The following is an 18256-nucleotide window of genomic DNA, read 5'->3' on the forward strand; positions in this document are numbered from 1 at the left end:
AAATGGTATAACCGAAGTAAGTGAAATGTGCTATAACCTACCAAGGTTAGGAGGTGGGAGAAGAGGAGGCAGGAGGAAGTTTGAGAATATATAATCTCTTTATCATAGGGAACTCCATATTGCATAAATTGAAGTACCTGTTTGAAATAATATATTGTGTCTCAGTTTTATGATGGTTTTCCTATTTTCTTTTCCTTACCACAAAGGGATTTAATACAAGCTAACATTAACATCTTAATGTGACAGAAAATGTATCAAAAATTATTTGATATTTAGAATTCCCTTTAGTATGATTTCACTTTTTTGCCATATAATTTAGCTAAAATTAAATTAAATCTTTAAGGTGCTTTGTTTTTCTCATGTCTGTGCATTTGTCAAACAAAATTGATTTGCAGGATTGTCTGAACCCTGAATGTTGACATGTAGTACTTTTCTAAGTCAGTATATTTGCTCATACTTATGTTATTAAACTGCTACAATAACAAAATTCATGTAAAAAACTAATTGGTGGATGTATTTGTGCAGAGTTAAGACTTGCTTTTTAACATAATATATCCATATTGATTTTCTTTTTCTAAGGTCAAGGTTTCTCAGGTGATTACAGTGAATATTTCGGACTACAAGTAGATGAAGATGCCTTGACTTACCTCATGTTGGCAAATCATTTGGTTCACACGCTGTATCCAGATTCTATAACAATAGCTGAGGTAAAGCCGTCGTGAAGTCTTACCTTCTGACCCCCTTTAATAGAGAGCATGCTGTCAGCATACAGTATTTGACTAGTCAATCTCGTGTTGTCAATAATTGCATAAATGAAATCCTACCCTGTGTATAGTGCAGCTCTCTTGTATGGGTGGCACATTATTTAGAATTCACTGTTTCCCTATTAGAAGATAATGTATACTAATTACTTGTCACCATTCTATTGTGAAAAAAGAAAATGCCAGTGGTTAGAAAGTTAAATGTCCTAATCAGTGGACAGGCCCTTCCGCTATGAGACCTTCAGCAGAGAAAAGAATTGAATATTAATGTGTGTCTGTCCATTTATTATTTTTTTTTCTTTCTTGGCTCAATCATTAGACACAGGATGGATCGCTGCCTGCAAGCTTCTCTGAAGCCTTTCTTGTTCTGATGCGATTACCTTTCTTGTTTATGTTATTGCTCTCAGATTGCCAAATGTTCACTGGTTATTCATGATTCTTGAAGGTTCATGATTAACTGTCCCAAAGCTGCACTGTAATGATATAATTCTGTATATGCATAATTGACAATTCCCCTCTTGGTGATAAATGTGATAAATTAAGAAGTTTGTTAAATGCTTATGCTAATTTAGATTTAGTGCTAAAATCCCTCTGGTTTTCTAAATTCTCTAACTAGGAATTATTATTAAAATTGAATTTAGTGTGTTAAAACTGTTCTATACAAAGTATAGTGGTTGGCATATAAAAATAGTACGACTACTGTCAAAAAGAGTTAGAATTAAGGTGTGTTTTTACATTGTTGGCGTTTAGTTTATTGGCATGAAATGGAATAGTCTCCTTCCTGTAATATTTATTTTTTGCATAGACTGTTTTAATACCCACCGTTTCTCAAAATCAGAAATCTCTAATTTTATAAATGGTATGATTTCATTGCTTGAATAGAGGAGAATAATTTTATTCCCTTCAGGCACTTTACTTCCTAAGTATTTTCTGGGAATAGAGCAGGAGCCCTAAATTCCTGAAATTGGTTCTTATGTACAATTCAAAAACAACAACCTATCATACAATTTAGACACCCAGTATTATTTCACAGTCATGACCTACCTACATTTGATCATAGCACATCTTACTAATACTTGTGCTAATTCTTTTTGTGCTGAATATCTTTAACATCATTCAGAGTGTATTTTAAACTTTTGTCTTCTGTATATTTGAATTTTGTTTGTCAAACATCAAAAATTTAATTAGTTTGTCAGTGATATTTATGGCAATCCAAAGAGATATTACAAATGACAAATTATAATTAATTACAATTAATGACAGCACAAATCAAAAGTGGGTACTGAAGGAAAAGAAGCAATGATTTAATACATGAAAGTTAAAATTGTTACATTGATCTTTCCATTCATTTCAAGTAAAATAGTCTCATCATCTAGGGAGCTCTGGTCTGATTATCAGTGTTTCTACCAATGAAACTGAGACTTTAGCCTACTTTATATTACTTGGTTTTAGATTTTTTAAAATTCAAGATGTACTTTCAATTTATTCTACTTAAATTGAAAACTACTTCAATTTCAGTACATCACTTTTCTGTCTAGTGGGAGTCTCTTCCAAATGTAGAATTGATCCCCATGAACTTTTTTTTTTAAGAAAAGGAATATGTTTGAATGGATAAGCAATATACATTTATTTAAATTCCTTTAGTAGAAATATGAATTTATTTATAATGACAATAACAAAAAATTGAATTTTTTTGTATTTTGCTCAATGTATCTACCATTTTACATTATTATATTTGCTATATTAAAACATTTTTGATTGACGTATCTTTCCCTCTGGAATGGTTATAAGTGCTCTTTATATAGTAAAAAATTAGAACTATTTTAATTTCATCCCAAACACAGAATCATTTTCATATGCCATATGAGTAGGCATCAATTGTTTTATATTTAGAGTATGTTTATTTTGATGATCTTTATGATTTACCTTTTTTTTCTTAAAAATTTTAAAAGAACAGTCACTAACTTTCCACTTTCAAAAGGAGGGCCAAAATAATTCATATGCATTAATGAGGCAGCTTTCTAGAAATCAGATTTAGGAGTCAAGACTATATGATTGTTACCGAATCACCAGGGGTTCAGTCTAGGTCCTGCTGCTTGCTGCACAGAAAGCCAATCACTGAGACAGTGATTATCGCCGGAGAAGAGTTTGATCAGTCTCAAATCCACCTCTCTGACCAACTAAAATTAGAGGTTTATATAGTAAGAAATAAATGTAACAATGTGTAAGAAAACAGAACTAGAGTGGGGTAAGGAAGCAGTCATGAGGAATGACTGGTCTGGCATCTCATTGCATGCCGTGATTTGGTGAACTTCAGTTCTTTGATACATTTTTTTGAGAACCTTGAGGGACAAATATAGGTTTCAAGCTTTTCAAAAGGATTAATTTCTACGTTTATCCAAAAAAATCTATCTATGGGATGATTAGGTTTCATGATGACCATATGTTTTTCTTAGCAGATTCTATTTCCTAAAACTACATTGAGACTGGATATAGAACATGCCTTAATATTTTCTTGAGAAAATTTATCTTGATCTTTAATACCAGCCCATCACCAGTCATTCTTGACAGTTTGGTCTTTGGAAACTCTTTTTCAGAAGGCATTGTGTCTGTAATTCTAGTTCCTAATATGGAACCTGATATTTAATACATATTCATCCAATCCTGTCTGTAGAAATGTGACTTATATTTTGATAAATAGAATGGTTGAAATGGCTTCTTTTCTACTGATCATCTTTTTTCTACTTTATAAACCATAAAGAGCTATGCAGAAATAAGATATTACCGACAAACAATTTCTTATGGATGTATTCTACCATATAGTATATTTACTTATACTTTCCTTCCATAAGAAAAAAAAAAAAGAGGCATTTAACTTGAGTCTCAGAGAGCTTATGGTATCTAATAGTCTTTTACAGGAAGTGAAGGATCATAATCTACGGAAGACTTTGGGCATTGACAGATATAGAAAAGCTTGCAACAAGTACATTCAAGGGTGAATATTTCAAATTGGCTGAAGTACTTAGTAATTAAAATGAAATAGTAGGAAATAATGGTGGAAAGATGTCTTTCCTTTCACTTTCTGCGCACTTTAGTTAATGATCACAACGACATCACGTTGTCATTTCATAATTATAAGTATGTTTATGTGTATGTAGGTCCTAGTTTATTAATCTATGAAAGTCAGATATTATGTCTTATCTTTTAATCCTTCAGAGCACCTCATTCAGTCACTCAACAGATACTTACTGAATAACCTGCTTGTGCCAAGTATTATTAAACTATTCTAGATTCTTGGGGTGTATCAGTGAACAACAACTATAAACTCTTGGCCTCGTGGATCTTACACTGTAACAGGGAGTAGGGGAGTAGCTAATTGGATAGTAAATCATATAGTAAATGCTTAATGTGTAATTGTTGAATTGAATCTGAAGCTAAGGAATTTGAACTTTCAATTGTTGGATATTGAAATCTATTGAAGGGCAGACTGTCTCATAAGATATGAATTTGGCAACAGTTAGTATAAAGAGAAGGTAGAGATGGGGAATGCATTTGAATATGGTCTAGGCAAACAGTAATGAAGATTACATAAGATTGTGGCTGTGGTAATGGACCAAAGGAAAGTAACTTATTTGAAAGATATTGTGGAATTAGAATTGATAATACTTAGCGCATATTTTCCTAATGTTGTCTTAATACTATCTTTTGTTACATCTGGGTCCCTGTACCGATCTTTGAAACCCATTTTTAGGTTAATTTTATTTGATTAATTATTGGATTACTAATTGTCTAGAGTAGAAAGGACCCTCTGTCAAAAAGCCTGATATCTGAATCTGGCTCTACATTAAGAATCCTCTATCTCGACTGGGCGTGGTGGCTCATGCCTGTTGTCCCAGCACTTTGGGAGGCCGAGATGGGTGGATCGTTTGAGGTCAGGAGTTCAAGACCACCCTGGCCAACGTGATGAAACCTCATCTCTACCAAAAATATAAAAAATATTAGCTGGGAGTGGCGGTGCGCCTGTAATCCCAGCCATTCGGGAGGCTGAGGCAGGAGAATCGCTTGAACCTGGGAGGCAGAGGTTGCAGTGAGCTCGTATGATGCCACTGTATACCAGCCTGGCAACAAGAGTGAAACTCTGTCTCAAAAAAAAAAAAAAAAAAAAAAAAGGATTCTCTATCTTGAGAGATCCCTTCACCTCAGTAAGCCTCCGTTTCTATATCTGCTAAATGAAGATAATCCCTACCTAATCTCAAAGACCCTTTCTAAGTGCAACCTACTTTAGTAAAAGCTGCTGCACTGTTTCACTGTTAATGTACTAACTCTACATTCCATTTCATCAAAAGCTAGTGTTCACAAAAATACACTCCCTATCAGGGCTATGTACAGAAAGAACAACTATAACAGATTTATGCCACATGTATTGTTGTGCTTGGTGAAAGCAACAAAACTAATAAATGTTCTACAGTAGTTCAAAAATAAGAAACTATGTTTTAGCAATAATAGTTTTACTCTTTTGTGTTCTCTAGGTGATACTAAAGAAAAGAAACAAATAGCTTCATGAGATCAAAGTTTGCCTGGAGTGAAAACATTAAGCAAAAATCTTTCTGGGAAATGAGATATGCTATCACAGTTTTACCGACTTTTATGTTACCAAAGCAGCCCCAAAATATATGCCCCTATTATTGTTTTCATTTATTGACCTGGGCTTTACTGTCAGAATATTTACTAAAAGTTTGATCATTATGAACTGACATTCTTTGTTTTAGGATGTATCAGGAATGCCGGCTCTATGCTCTCCAATTTCCCAGGGAGGGGGTGGTTTCGACTATCGACTAGCCATGGCAATTCCTGATAAGTGGATTCAGGTAAGAGTCTATGTAAATATTTTTTGTTTCTGCGAATACTATGTTGCTTCATTTATCTTTATTTCTTAGTTGTGATCATTAGTTACAGATATTATAATTGAAGTATTAAATTCTTTCATTAGTCTGTCGATTCTTATGCTATTTAATAAGGTGCTTCTCAAAATGTTAAAAGTTCTGATTTAAAGTATTCATACTTATTCAGGCAAAGGGAAAATATGATTAATATAATGTTAGCTGCATAAATGGAATTTTGCATTATCAATGCAATTATATGAAACTTCAGTGCTCTATATTTAATACACATTAGACTTCATTAAAGCATTCATTTGTGCCTACAGATCATGCATTAATGTAAAAGCTACTCCTTAATTCCCAGTACTTGCTTAATAGTATGGTTTTTCCTCGACAGATTTGGATTGGGTTCATCCATTCCTTTATTCAGCATTAAAAAGTCCTTACCATGTGTCAGACACTAGGAATGAATACATGGTACTTTGCACATCATTTATCAATAAACTTTTATTAAATTTAATGACAGTTCAAGTAGTTTGGGTTTTTTTTTCATTTAATGTTTGCCTAAAGGACTAAAGTCATTATGTAGACTTAGGTTTGATACAGAACATTTCTTAGCAGCCATGTCGACATTCATGGGCTGAATATGTATAAGGAGTCAGATTGTGTATAAATAATCATAGCTTTCTAATGAGCCCTTTACTTCAGACATGAACTGGTGCCATGAGACCACAGTTGTAGAAGGGCTTAGTTTTGTGTAGAAAAACCATAGAGCCTACTCTTAAGGAAGTGGTTAGTATAATCATTTCTTAGCTGTCTTTCCTGTCTCCCCAGGCAATTTGTGCAATGCATAGCTCTGACATTAAACTTTGACCAACGTAACTTCTGCTCCTACATTTATAATGATTCCTTAAACATTATCAGATCCAAAAGCAAATATTTTATAAAGATTTTTACTTAGAAAACATACAAACAAACAAAGGAGTATTCTTCTTTCATACATGGGAAGGTAGCCTTGTATTTGTTACTTTAAAAAAAAATGCTGTGGTCTTCCAGTTTCTCACCTTGGTATAAGGTTCCTTGTCGGCCCCATCTCTTACTATTTCTAGTTTTTTTCATGTAGATTTTTTTTCCTCACAAGTGACAAATCTTACTTTTTAACCTCCTGCTAAAAGCCTTAATCATTCTTTGTTCACATTCAATGATCTTTTAAGGTGTACATCAACCTAGAATTATTTTTCAGTCAGTAATAGCACAAAGTGAGATATTTTCTCTCTCAGTATTCATGGTGGCTTAAAAAATTGAAATTTAACCTAATAAACATTTTATTACGTTGTATGCTGAAGGTAATGTATTAGGCAATGTATCATACTTACTAATCATACATGATAAACTCTAAGAATCATAGTTATCAAATAGAAAAATATTTTATCCTAAATTTAGGATATGACCATCCTGTTTTAGATTGTAAGTTCTGTAAAAGCAGTTATCATCTTCTATTTTATGTAATTATTTAAAATTCTTATTGTATCACCAAATTGGGTCCCCCCTTAGTTAATAAAACTAAAGTTAAAATAGTATTACAACAAAACCCTTAGACACAGTGATTTTCCTCTACTTTTATAAGTGGTGCATTTAAAAACAATTCAATAAGTGGCTCCCATTTTCCTTACATGTCAATAAAACACTCAAGAGTTATTAAATCAGATGACAACTGTACTCAGAATGTATATGGCCTGCGATGTTGTCTACCCATACAGTATGAGTTAGATTAGAATGCTAGATTTTATTCATGTTTTTGTAGTTCAAAAGCAAATTATGTATCATTTCCTAGTTGTATTATTTCAAAATCATTAGTTTCAAATATCATTCTTAGTTTAATCAATTACTGAACAAATATTTGACTATCTAAATTATGCCAAATTTCTTGTATTTCCTTTCATTTTATTTGATCATTTTTGAGGTGTTTGCGTTAAGGTGATGTATGTGTCTAGTGAACTCATTCATTGATTGTTAATTCCACCAAATATTTACTGAGCACCTAAGATAAATATAGCTTCTTAATTAAACTTTTTTGAGATATTAGGATAATTGTAGATTCACATGTGGTTGTAAGAAATAATACAGTGAGATCTGGTATGCTCATTCATCAATTTTCCCCAGTCGTAACTTCTTGCAAAGCCATAGAATGATATTTTAACCAAGATACTCACATTGATATACTCAAGGTGAAAAACACATTCTTTGCCACAAGATTCTCTCATGTTGCCTTTAGAGTAACACCTACTTATTTTCATCTTGCCTGCCTCTAATAACGCCTTAACCCCTGGCAACTACTAATGTGATCTCCATTCCTATAATTTCATCATTTCAAAAATATATAAACGGAATCGTGCAGTTTGTGACCTTTCTGGATTGGCATTTTCAGTTAGCAAAATTTTCTCGAGATTATCCAAGAAAACCTCCAATGTTGTTACATCCAGCATTCTTGTCGCATGTATCAGCAGCATGTTCAACAGCCCTGAATAGCATTCCAGGGCAGGGGTATACCACGGTTTAACCATTCACCCATTGAAAAACCTCCAGGTTGTTTCCAGCTTATGGCTATTATGAATAAAGTTAGTGTATGCATGTATGTACTCATTTTTTATCAACGTAAGTTTTCATAAGTATGAGATAAATGCTCAAACACTACAATTACTGAACCATATAGTTATTCCCTGTTTAATTTTTTAAGAAACTGCTAAACTGTTTTCCAAAGTAGCTGTGACATTTTACATTCCGACTGGTGATGTTTGAGAGACCTGCCTCTACACAGCCTCACCAGCATTTGGTGTTGTCACTGTGTTTTATTTTAGCTATTATAATCAGCGTAGAGCGATATCTCATTGTGGTTTTATTATTTTTTGAATGATTTATAATGCTGGATACCAAGCATGTGCTTATTTTCCTCCTGCATGTCCTCTTTGGTGAGGTCTCTGTTCATGTCCTTTAACCATTTCCTGACTTCATTGTTTCTTTACCGTTGAGTTTTGAGAGTTATTTATATAGTTTAGACTCAACTCCTTTGTCAGATGTATGGTTGACAAATTTTTTCTCCTAGTCGGAAGCTTGTTCTTTCATCCTTTTCATATTGGCTTTCCCAGAGCAATTGTTCAAACATTTTGATAAAGGCAGTTTATCATTTTTTCCCTTGTGTAGGTCTCTCTTTTGGTATCAAGTTTAAGAACTTTGACTCTCTTATGGTTTTTACTAAATGTTTTATAGTTTTTATTTTTTGTGTTTAAGTCCATGATCCATTTTGAGTTAAGTTCTGTGCAATATATACGGCGTAGCTCAAGGTTCTTTATCTTTCTCTTTTTACCCATGGGTATCCAACTCTTTCAGCATCATTTGTTGAAACATCTGCCCTCCTTCCATTGAATTGCTTTTGCCTTTTTGTCAAAAATAAGTCTGGCACATTTGTGTAGGTCTATACATTCGTTTCTTGTTGTTCCTATATCCAATTTACCGCAAACTTAGTGGCTTAAACAGCACAAATTCACAACGGTTCTATGTGTTACAAAAATGAAATGGCTTTTACTGGGCTAAAATCAAAGCGTAAGTGGGGCTGCATTTCTTCTGGAGACTCTAAGGGAGAAGCCATTTCCTTGCCTTGTCTCACTTCTAAAAGCTGCCTATGTTCCTTGGCTCATGGCACCTTCCTCTCTCTTCAAAGCAGCAGTATACCATCCTCAAATCTCTCTCTTATTTTGACCCTCATGCCTACTTTTTAGACAGATTCTTGTGGATTAGGCTGCAAACATTTATGGATGGTTGCTCTTCTGCCTTCCACGTTCTGCCCTCTGGTGCCCAAAGATTTGCACTGCAATTATGAGAACTGCTTATGTTCTCATAATTGTATGAGTGTGTTGCATTAAAGAAGGAGAGTAAATGTAGGACATAATGCTGAGGAACATTAGCCTTTATAGGACAAACAGAGGAAGAGAATTTACAGTGTGTCAGGAGTGGCAGAAAAAAACAAAACAGTATAAAACCATAGTTTCATAGAGAAGTTCATGGGCAGGAGATAGGACAGTGTCAATATATATAGCAAGTACCTACTTCAGAGAGAGCAATTACTAACTTAAGCTTAGACCACAAGCTTAACCTCAGCAAGTTCAGTTGCATAAAAGTATAGTGTTAGAGGGACAGAGCCAGACTGAAGACTGAATAGAAATTGAAATGCAGACACAAAATGTGTGGTCTGTTAAGAGGGTAGTTATTTCATGATAATTAGCTTTAAATTTTGAAACAGTTCTTGTTTTGTCATTTTGTAAAAATGAAGTGAAACCCTCTTTTTACTAATATTTTTCGTATAAACAAAAAAAATGTAACAAGTGTATCTCTACCATGTGCAAGTTATAGAAAGTCGTGCTGTGCAATAACACATTACTGTGGACATTAATCAAGAGGTAGCAGTTATTACAGAAAAAAAGTTGCAAAGATCCTAAAGTATAATGTTTAAACTGTCTGGACAAAAGTGCACGCACGCACACACACACACACACACACACACACACACACTCCCTCTACACCACTGTCATTTGGACATTCTGTATAAAAGCTGATTTCAGTAAAAGTTTAAACAGTGATAACTTTGCTATATGGGTGGGCTAATATGTGTATATCAAATACACTGATATAATGCATCCCTTCAGATTGGGATTTAAAATAAGAAAAGTAATGGTTTACTCAGAAGCTTATTTTTCTCTCTTTTGTCTAGCTACTTAAAGAGTTTAAAGATGAAGACTGGAATATGGGCGACATAGTATACACTCTCACAAACAGGCGCTACCTTGAAAAGTGCATTGCTTATGCGGAGAGCCATGATCAGGTAAATGAATATGTGCATAAATTCACTTCTTTCTTTCTCTCTCTCTCTCTTCCTCCTTCCCTCTCCTTAATAACATTTAAATAGAAACATACCAAAATATAAACCTCTGTAGTTACTATAATGTATGTGTGTGTGTATATCAATATGTATCTTTACAGGACAACTAGGTATATTGGAAAAAATGTTAAATTTGTAGATGGAGAAATGCCAGTTTCAAAATGCAGTGGTATGTTTGTCCTGCCAAACTATAATTAATAGATTATACATTGTAGTTGCAAGTATTATATGTTTTCCCTTGTCATGATGAAGAGTATTGGTGCTGGACCAGGGTTATTTTAGTTTCCATCTTAGGCTGCCATCTAGAGGTATTATTTTATGCTTTTGACGTGCATTCTTCATTTTCTCCCCTCAATCACTGAAGTCTGCTGCTAATTGACCTCCCTGACCCCTGTTCCTTCCAGCCTTAGTCTGTCTTCTCGAATACAGCCTAAGATATTTTCCAAAGAGGAAAGTTCATCTTGTCAACCCAGATATATTGGTCAAAGCCTATAATTCAAAGCCATTCCTATTTTGGTCCAAGCCGGTTTCCAGCATCATTCTCTGCCCAACTCTCCAAGCCTCCTGTTCTTCAGTACTTTGAAATCCCCACCCATTCCAAATAGGTCAGCTTTTTCCAATCTTGTGCTTTTCCCCCTCACATCTGCATCTGGGAAGTTCGTACTCAGACCTAATTGCCTGGCTCTGACATCACATTCTATATGAAGCCTTCCTTGGGTCACGTAGGGAAAAATTAGTTGCCCATCCTCCAAGTTACCGTGATGTTTTAGGAACAGAATTTTTTTTTCATTGTCTTTCTATTTCCAGCCTTTAGCACTGTGACTGATGCTAGTAATCACTTAATACATATTTTTTAAATGGAGAAGAAGGGCCACTTATTCAGTCATATTCATCCTCATACACATCAACATAAAATTTACTTTTTGTAGATTAAAATGTAGACAATAAAATGAAGTTACTTAAAGTATCTTTATTAAAAACTTGAAACTAAGTTTCTCTATCATTTTGGCCATTTAATGCAAACATTATTTTTTTAGGTGTCTCCTGTAATTGTTAAGAAAGTGTAAGTAGAGCAGGGGTTGGCTAACCAAGGCCCGTGGGCCAAGTCCTACCTGCTGCCTGTTTTTGTAAATAAGGTTACTTGGAACACAGCCATGCTCATTTGTTTACATGTTCTCCTTTGTGTCAAAATGATGCATTTGAGTAGTTGAGACAGAGAAAGTGGCCCACCTTTAGAGAAACTTGATGACCTCTGAAGTAAACACATGTTAAATATTGCATCTTCCAAACTGGGGCTTTGCTTTCTTATCAACTTAAATTTATAGTATCCTTGTCCATAGAGCAGATAAGGTAAATACTTATCTAAAAAAGAAGAACCCAATCTAGAAAAGAATAATACTAGTTTAATAGGTGAGTGGTGGGGGTGGGGCGGGAAAACTCACCAAATACACAACAATTGAAGACTACGATATATGCATAGATGACAGCTTTGTATTGCAGACTCCTCGAAGTTGCAGCACAGAGTGAATTCCCAGCATATGTTTATTTTGTATGAATGAAGGTAAACAAGTGAGTGGCATGAACAAATGGAAGATGAAACAGATTTCTTACATAACTTTCTACCTAATCTGTAAAGAAACAAATTTACCAAGAATTATTTCATACTTTAAAAATTCAGGTAATCCTGTCTCATATTTTCAGGAATTCTCAGGATAGCAGAAATAATGCAAGTTGCCTAGTTCTTTCTAAAAGCAAATGTACTTTGATTCTTAAGCCAGATAAAAAATATAAATGTATATGAATACATAAAAATGAATAAATAAACATATAATTTATAGTAAAAATGTTTGTGGATGTTATTTTAAACTTTTTAGATAAATCCTTAACAATTAAATTTGTAAACTTAATTTCACCAGTATCTCAACAGGATTTTAACTTAACTTAATTTCACCAGTATCTCAACAGGATTTTATAAGAGGGCAACTTGATATGAAAATAAGCTTTATCTATGAATCTGATCAAAAGTTATTAAAATAATTTTATAATAGAATCAGATTATAGAAATAAATAGTTACAGCTAAAAACATAATTAAAGAATTCAAAACAAGTAGGAAGGTGAAGTGTTTAAGAAGTAGTGATACAAATCTTACAACAATTTTTAAAGAAAAGTAATTTTAATTAAAGTAGGTTAAAGATAGAAAAGATTGTAAACAAAAATGTTTTCTAGAAAATGAAAAGAATTGTAATAGGGTACTGAGATTATGGGTTAATTTCTATTACACATTTTACTCTCTGTTGTTTATTGTTTTGTCCATCATGAACACTGCATTAGATGTTTTTAACTGTAAGTAATTCAGATTTTTAGGAGGTCTCTCTTCTGTTACTCAGGGCATTTCTGAGTTACCTGCCCCAGTTAATAATTATTATGTTTTCAGGTAAAACAAACTAAATTTAGATTAAATGGCAAATAAAATGAGAAAGCAAATTTATGCTTAAATAAAAGTTCTCAACTTATTTTCTCTGCTGAGGGCAGGAAGGGACTATTATGATATAGTTACACACATGTAATATTACATTACTCATATATATGAGCAAAATAATATGTATACATTATATATATCAATGATTTTTAGAAACTTCTTTCAAAGCAAATAAAATCATCATATACAAATTGTTTAAAAAATCTATTTAATATTCTCAACATTATAATAAATGTTTCAGAAAATGTGAGGTGTCAGCTCAGACATAACAGATATTCAGGTACCTTATCATGAATCTTTCACCAACCTATTTTAAAAATAAAAATCAGTCCTGAAAACAAATGTGTTGATTTCTAACATATTTTACCAGCTTACCTTGAGCCTAGAAAATCACCAGTGGAAAATACCTGAAATTAATATTAACCTACACACTTCTTCTACAATGTTTCCTATCATTTGTAACCATGTGTTGTTCTATTGTAAGTCACAACTACTTAGCGCTTTTTTTTTTTTCATTTATTGCCATTACTTTTATTTCTATAGGCATTGGTTGGGGATAAGACGGTGGCATTTTGGTTGATGGATGCTGAAATGTATACAAATATGAGTGTCCTGAGTCCTTTTACTCCAGTTATTGATCGTGGAATACAGCTTCATAAAATGATTCGACTCATTACTCATGGGCTTGGTGGGGAAGGCTATCTCAATTTCATGGGTAAGTGTGAGTTAAACACATATCCAATTTGTGTTTAAAATGTTAACTTATAATGAGATAAATCATGTAGAATATTTTGATTTGGCTTTTCAGATTTAGAATATAAAATTACAACTATTTATTTCATATACTATCATGTGTAAATTGCAAAAATAAAATTAAATCATGATAAGGTTATTGTTATATTAATATATGATACAAAAGTATAGTCTAAAAGCTGATATTTAATTGAATATTGCTGTCAAGTGGGCTTACCTATTTTTAACATCCAGAATTATTATTCTGAATTTAATCATTCTGAGTTAATGTTATTAGTATAATATTTGCACATTAAATCTAAGAAATATATAATTATTATATTATAGTATAGTAAGCTAGTATTATTGGTAATCTTTGAGATAATTTTATACCAGTATACTTGTGTTATAAATGTGTAAACTTAGGTTCAGAGATATTGTGATGGACAAAAAGAAATTTATTTTTTTAAATAGAAAAATACGAATACTGAAAGGTCATTTTTGTCTGAAAGCTCTTGAAATAAAATATAAAAATTGTTCTGTTTGGTGAACAGCAGACATTGAAACATTCGAGTTTTAGGAAATTTTTACAGCTTTTAGACTAGAGAAAGACACAAAGACTGGGGAATACATAGGAAAGGCTGATTTATTTTTCTACAGTAGAAGACTCAGGGTGGGTGGTGCCTCACACCTTTAATCTGAGTCCTTTGGGAGGCTGAGGGAGGAGGATGGCTTGAGGCAAAGAGTTAGAGACCAACGTGGGCAATATGGAAAAGCCCCATCTCTACCAAAGGAGAAAAAAAGAAAATGAGCTGGGTGTGGTGATACGTGCCTGTTCCCGAGCTAATCAGGAGGCTGAGGCAGAGTGATTGTTTGAGTCCAGGACTTTGAGGTAGTAGTAAACTATAATCATGCCCCTGCACTCCAGCTAAGGTGACAAAGCAAGACCCTATCTCTAATTTTTAAAAAGCCCTGGATCTTTGAGTTATTCACTTCTACTTGGAAATTTTTGTAAGAAATCTCTGATTGAACTTTTAAAAGCCTTTATTGTTTACTAACTGGAGGTTAGGAAGCCGACCCCAAAAAAGCAGACACAGATTTCACCTGTACTACCTGTACCTTTGGGTGTATCCTCTATTCTCAGGGTCACCGAAATTTGTTAACATCCGTAGCCTTCCAGGAAATGACCTTCCTGACTTGTGAGACTGCATCGCATCAGCCAGGTATCAGGTCAAGTTTCCTGGATGAACTTTGCAGTGATTGGTTCCATAAATAAAGTCAGCCTTGGTTCCTTAAAAGCAGTGGTTCTACCTGACTCAGTATGCATCATTCTCCAATGTGGGCACCTTCATAAGGCCTTAGTTATGCAACTCATTTGTTTAACTATATCCTGATGAATAAGTAGACTCTATGAACCTATGCAAATAACCATGTCACCATGTAAAGTAAGGAAACTGAGGACCTAGTGAGATATTTTAAATGCTTTATTTCATTTACAAAAGTACAAAATTACTGTAACCTACAGAAGGAAATCCTTATATATCTGTAAACTAAAACAATTTTTCAAAGAACCAAAATAAAATGGACACCTAGTTCACACAGGCATTAATCCTTGTAGCCCACTACATATGAAAATATAGAAATCCTGACTCAGTCTTTCGCTCTAGTCTGGAAGCTATGTAAGTGACGTCAACTCAGATGCCTCTACCAGAGTCTAGAATTTATCAGGAAGTACCTAATAGATTCCTTTTCCTGATGCTGTCCTTTGTTGAAGATATCAGATCTGGCCTGTGGTGCACAGCAGAGCCTCCAAGCAAGCATCAGAGTAAAACCAAGCTATCTGCACATGACAGAGATTTAATAGTCATGGCCAATGTAAAATTGGTAACTTGTCAATGAAGAAAGGCCTAATGATATTTTATAATGTGACCTATTTTCTTGATTTTTGGGTAGTGTCTTACCTAGGATAAAGTGTGTTCTGGAGAGCTAGGACATTGACAAATCTACAGAAACTTTATAAAATTTCAGAAATATTTATATTAATATCACTTTAAACTGTATCTTTTCAACTGAGGGCAGGCTGAGCGTCTATTCAGTGTTAGACACTCTTCTCATGGAACTTTCAATAGTAACAAAATATAACAAATATAGCTATTTCTACCATCTGTCTTTCTATGTTTATAAATTAACCATATTTATTATATCAAATATGATTTTGAGATTATACTTTCGTATAATCTTTTAATCTTTTGTCATTGAAACAAATACCTTCTAATATGTTCAATTCCATTATAGCAACTTAAATCTTTTTTCTTAGTATCTTACCTAAATACAGTGTTTCTCTACTAACTTTGAATTCGATAATCTTCCAATGGATAAATAATTTCTAATTACTGGTGGTGTTTTATGAAATTCAATATGTCCTCATGAGCTGTCACGATTTTAAATATATTTTTCCTTTTCTGATCATGGTCTGCTTAAAAAGCCTTCTGTGTGACCCGTATGCTCTCCACTTGACCTGTGAGCCTCAGAAAGCTCCCTCGTGGGTCTCCCCCTTCATCACTCTGCTGCAGCTATGTAGCTGCCTTTCCCTTCATTGAGCAGACAAACCTTCTTCCACTCTGCACTCTATACGTTTTGCTGATCGCCTACCTGGAATCATCCCACTCAACACTCCCTGCCATACCTGACCAAATCCTTTGTTTTCAAGTGTCATTTCCTGAGGGCGTCTTCCGTAAAGCCTCAAACTAGTTTCATTTTCCGTACAATACGTGTTTATACAGTATCTCCTTACCTTTCATGGTATTTAAGAAATTGTACTTGGAAAACTATTAAATACATGACTTTTTAAGTAAATTTAATACCCAGTGAAAACAGTTGTTATTTGTGTTTTATTTACAATTTTATATATCTGGGAATTAGTACAGTATCTAGCACATCACAAGGCTCTCACAGTTTTCTTAAGATACACACACACGCACACGAGATATATGTGATCCACTGTTGACTGAAACGTTATCCTCCATCAAATGACTCTGCATGTGTATGTGTGTGTGTGTGTATGTATACATATATAGCATATATGTATGTGTGTGCATGTGTATGTGTGTGTATGTGGAGTATTGCCTTGTAATACTGTTTTAGCATTAGTTCATTAACTGCAATAACCAGTTTTAGTTATAAGCAAGGTAATGTTTTTGAATGGCATATAGAAATTAATATTTAAAAAGAGCAGTTTAAGAAAATTTTCCAAAACTAAGAAGCAACTTGATTGTTTACTCCTCTTTTAGGCATTTCTAAACTTGCTAATTTTCTGGAATTTTATTTTTTATTTCCCTCCAGAAGGGAAACAGTGAGTCAAAAGAAATAAAACAACTATACATTTTTATACCATATGTTTTTATAAAAACATGTTTACGTAAATTTATTTGTCAGGCATTCAGATATATGTTCTGTTTGTCAAAAATCATTAAGATTAATGTAGATTTTTTCAGAATACCAGTTTGGCTGATTTGTTTTGTTTTGTTTTTGTCTTGTGTATTCGAATTTTGAATTTCAAAAAAAATGCTTTTACTCTGGTTATAGCTGTGAAATATTTACTATGCATTTTTGGTTTGCTAGGTTATTTTGAAGGGTTTTAGGAAGAAATAGATTTGTATTTTTTATTCTATCATATATACTTATATGAAATAATTGAAGATAGAAGGGGGATCATCAGACTAAATTATTTTTGTATTTTTATATCACTAATCATAGAAAGATAATAAATACTAATAAAAGTAAGTAACATTGACATAGCATTCTATACTTTATTTATTTATTTATTTTTTGAGACAGAGTCTCGCTCTGTGGCCCAGGCTGGAGTGAGCGGCGCCATCTTGGCTCCCTGCAAGCTCCGCCCCCCGGGTTCCCGCCATTCTCCTGCCTCAGCCTCCCGAGGAGCTGGGACCACAGGCGCCGCCACCTCGCCCGGCTCATTTTTTCTATTTGTAATAGAGACGGGGTTTCACCGTGTTAGCCAGGATGGTCTCGATCTCCTGACCTCGTGATCCGCCCTCCTTGGCTCCCCAAAGTGCTGGGATTATGGGCGTGAGCCACCGCACCCGGCCGCATACTATACTTTCTAGAACACTTCATATCTATTATCTAACTGAGCATTCTATTTCTTTTTTATTTTTTATACCAGATATTTGTTCAAAAGAAACCTGGGGCCAAAAATTAAAAGAGTAATAAGGTATGCTACGTAGACTTTCTAAGTCCATTTTGCTAAAACTTCGACTCAGAGACATATAGGGACATGCCTCAGTTTGCACAACCGGAAAATTTCGGCAGCTGGTCAGTTGCCTTTTTCTTCTGATTTCCAATTTGAGAAAATTGGAATAAAAATTACTCTTAGATCAGTATCTGGATTAGTTAGCCACAAATACATGGTTTATGAATACTTTTTAGAAAAAGGGTAGAGCATAGTGA

General features: G+C 33.8%; 1 protein-coding gene across 2 annotated transcripts in view; it reads left to right on the plus strand.

Annotated features, from left to right (window-relative positions):
* Positions 1–18256, plus strand: part of LOC105485529 (1,4-alpha-glucan branching enzyme 1) — a 264234-nt gene that overhangs the window by 164437 nt on the left and 81541 nt on the right. For both annotated transcript variants that reach the window (XM_011747900.2, XM_011747899.2), the window contains exons 9-12: positions 580–707; positions 5531–5629; positions 10407–10517; positions 13598–13769. In XM_011747900.2, coding sequence (XP_011746202.1) covers positions 580–707; positions 5531–5629; positions 10407–10517; positions 13598–13769 — 510 coding nt within the window. The remainder of the gene's footprint in view (positions 1–579; positions 708–5530; positions 5630–10406; positions 10518–13597; positions 13770–18256) is intronic.

The sequence above is a fragment of the Macaca nemestrina genome, chromosome 2 (genome assembly GCF_043159975.1).
Source record: "Macaca nemestrina isolate mMacNem1 chromosome 2, mMacNem.hap1, whole genome shotgun sequence".
NCBI lineage: Eukaryota > Metazoa > Chordata > Mammalia > Primates > Cercopithecidae > Macaca > Macaca nemestrina.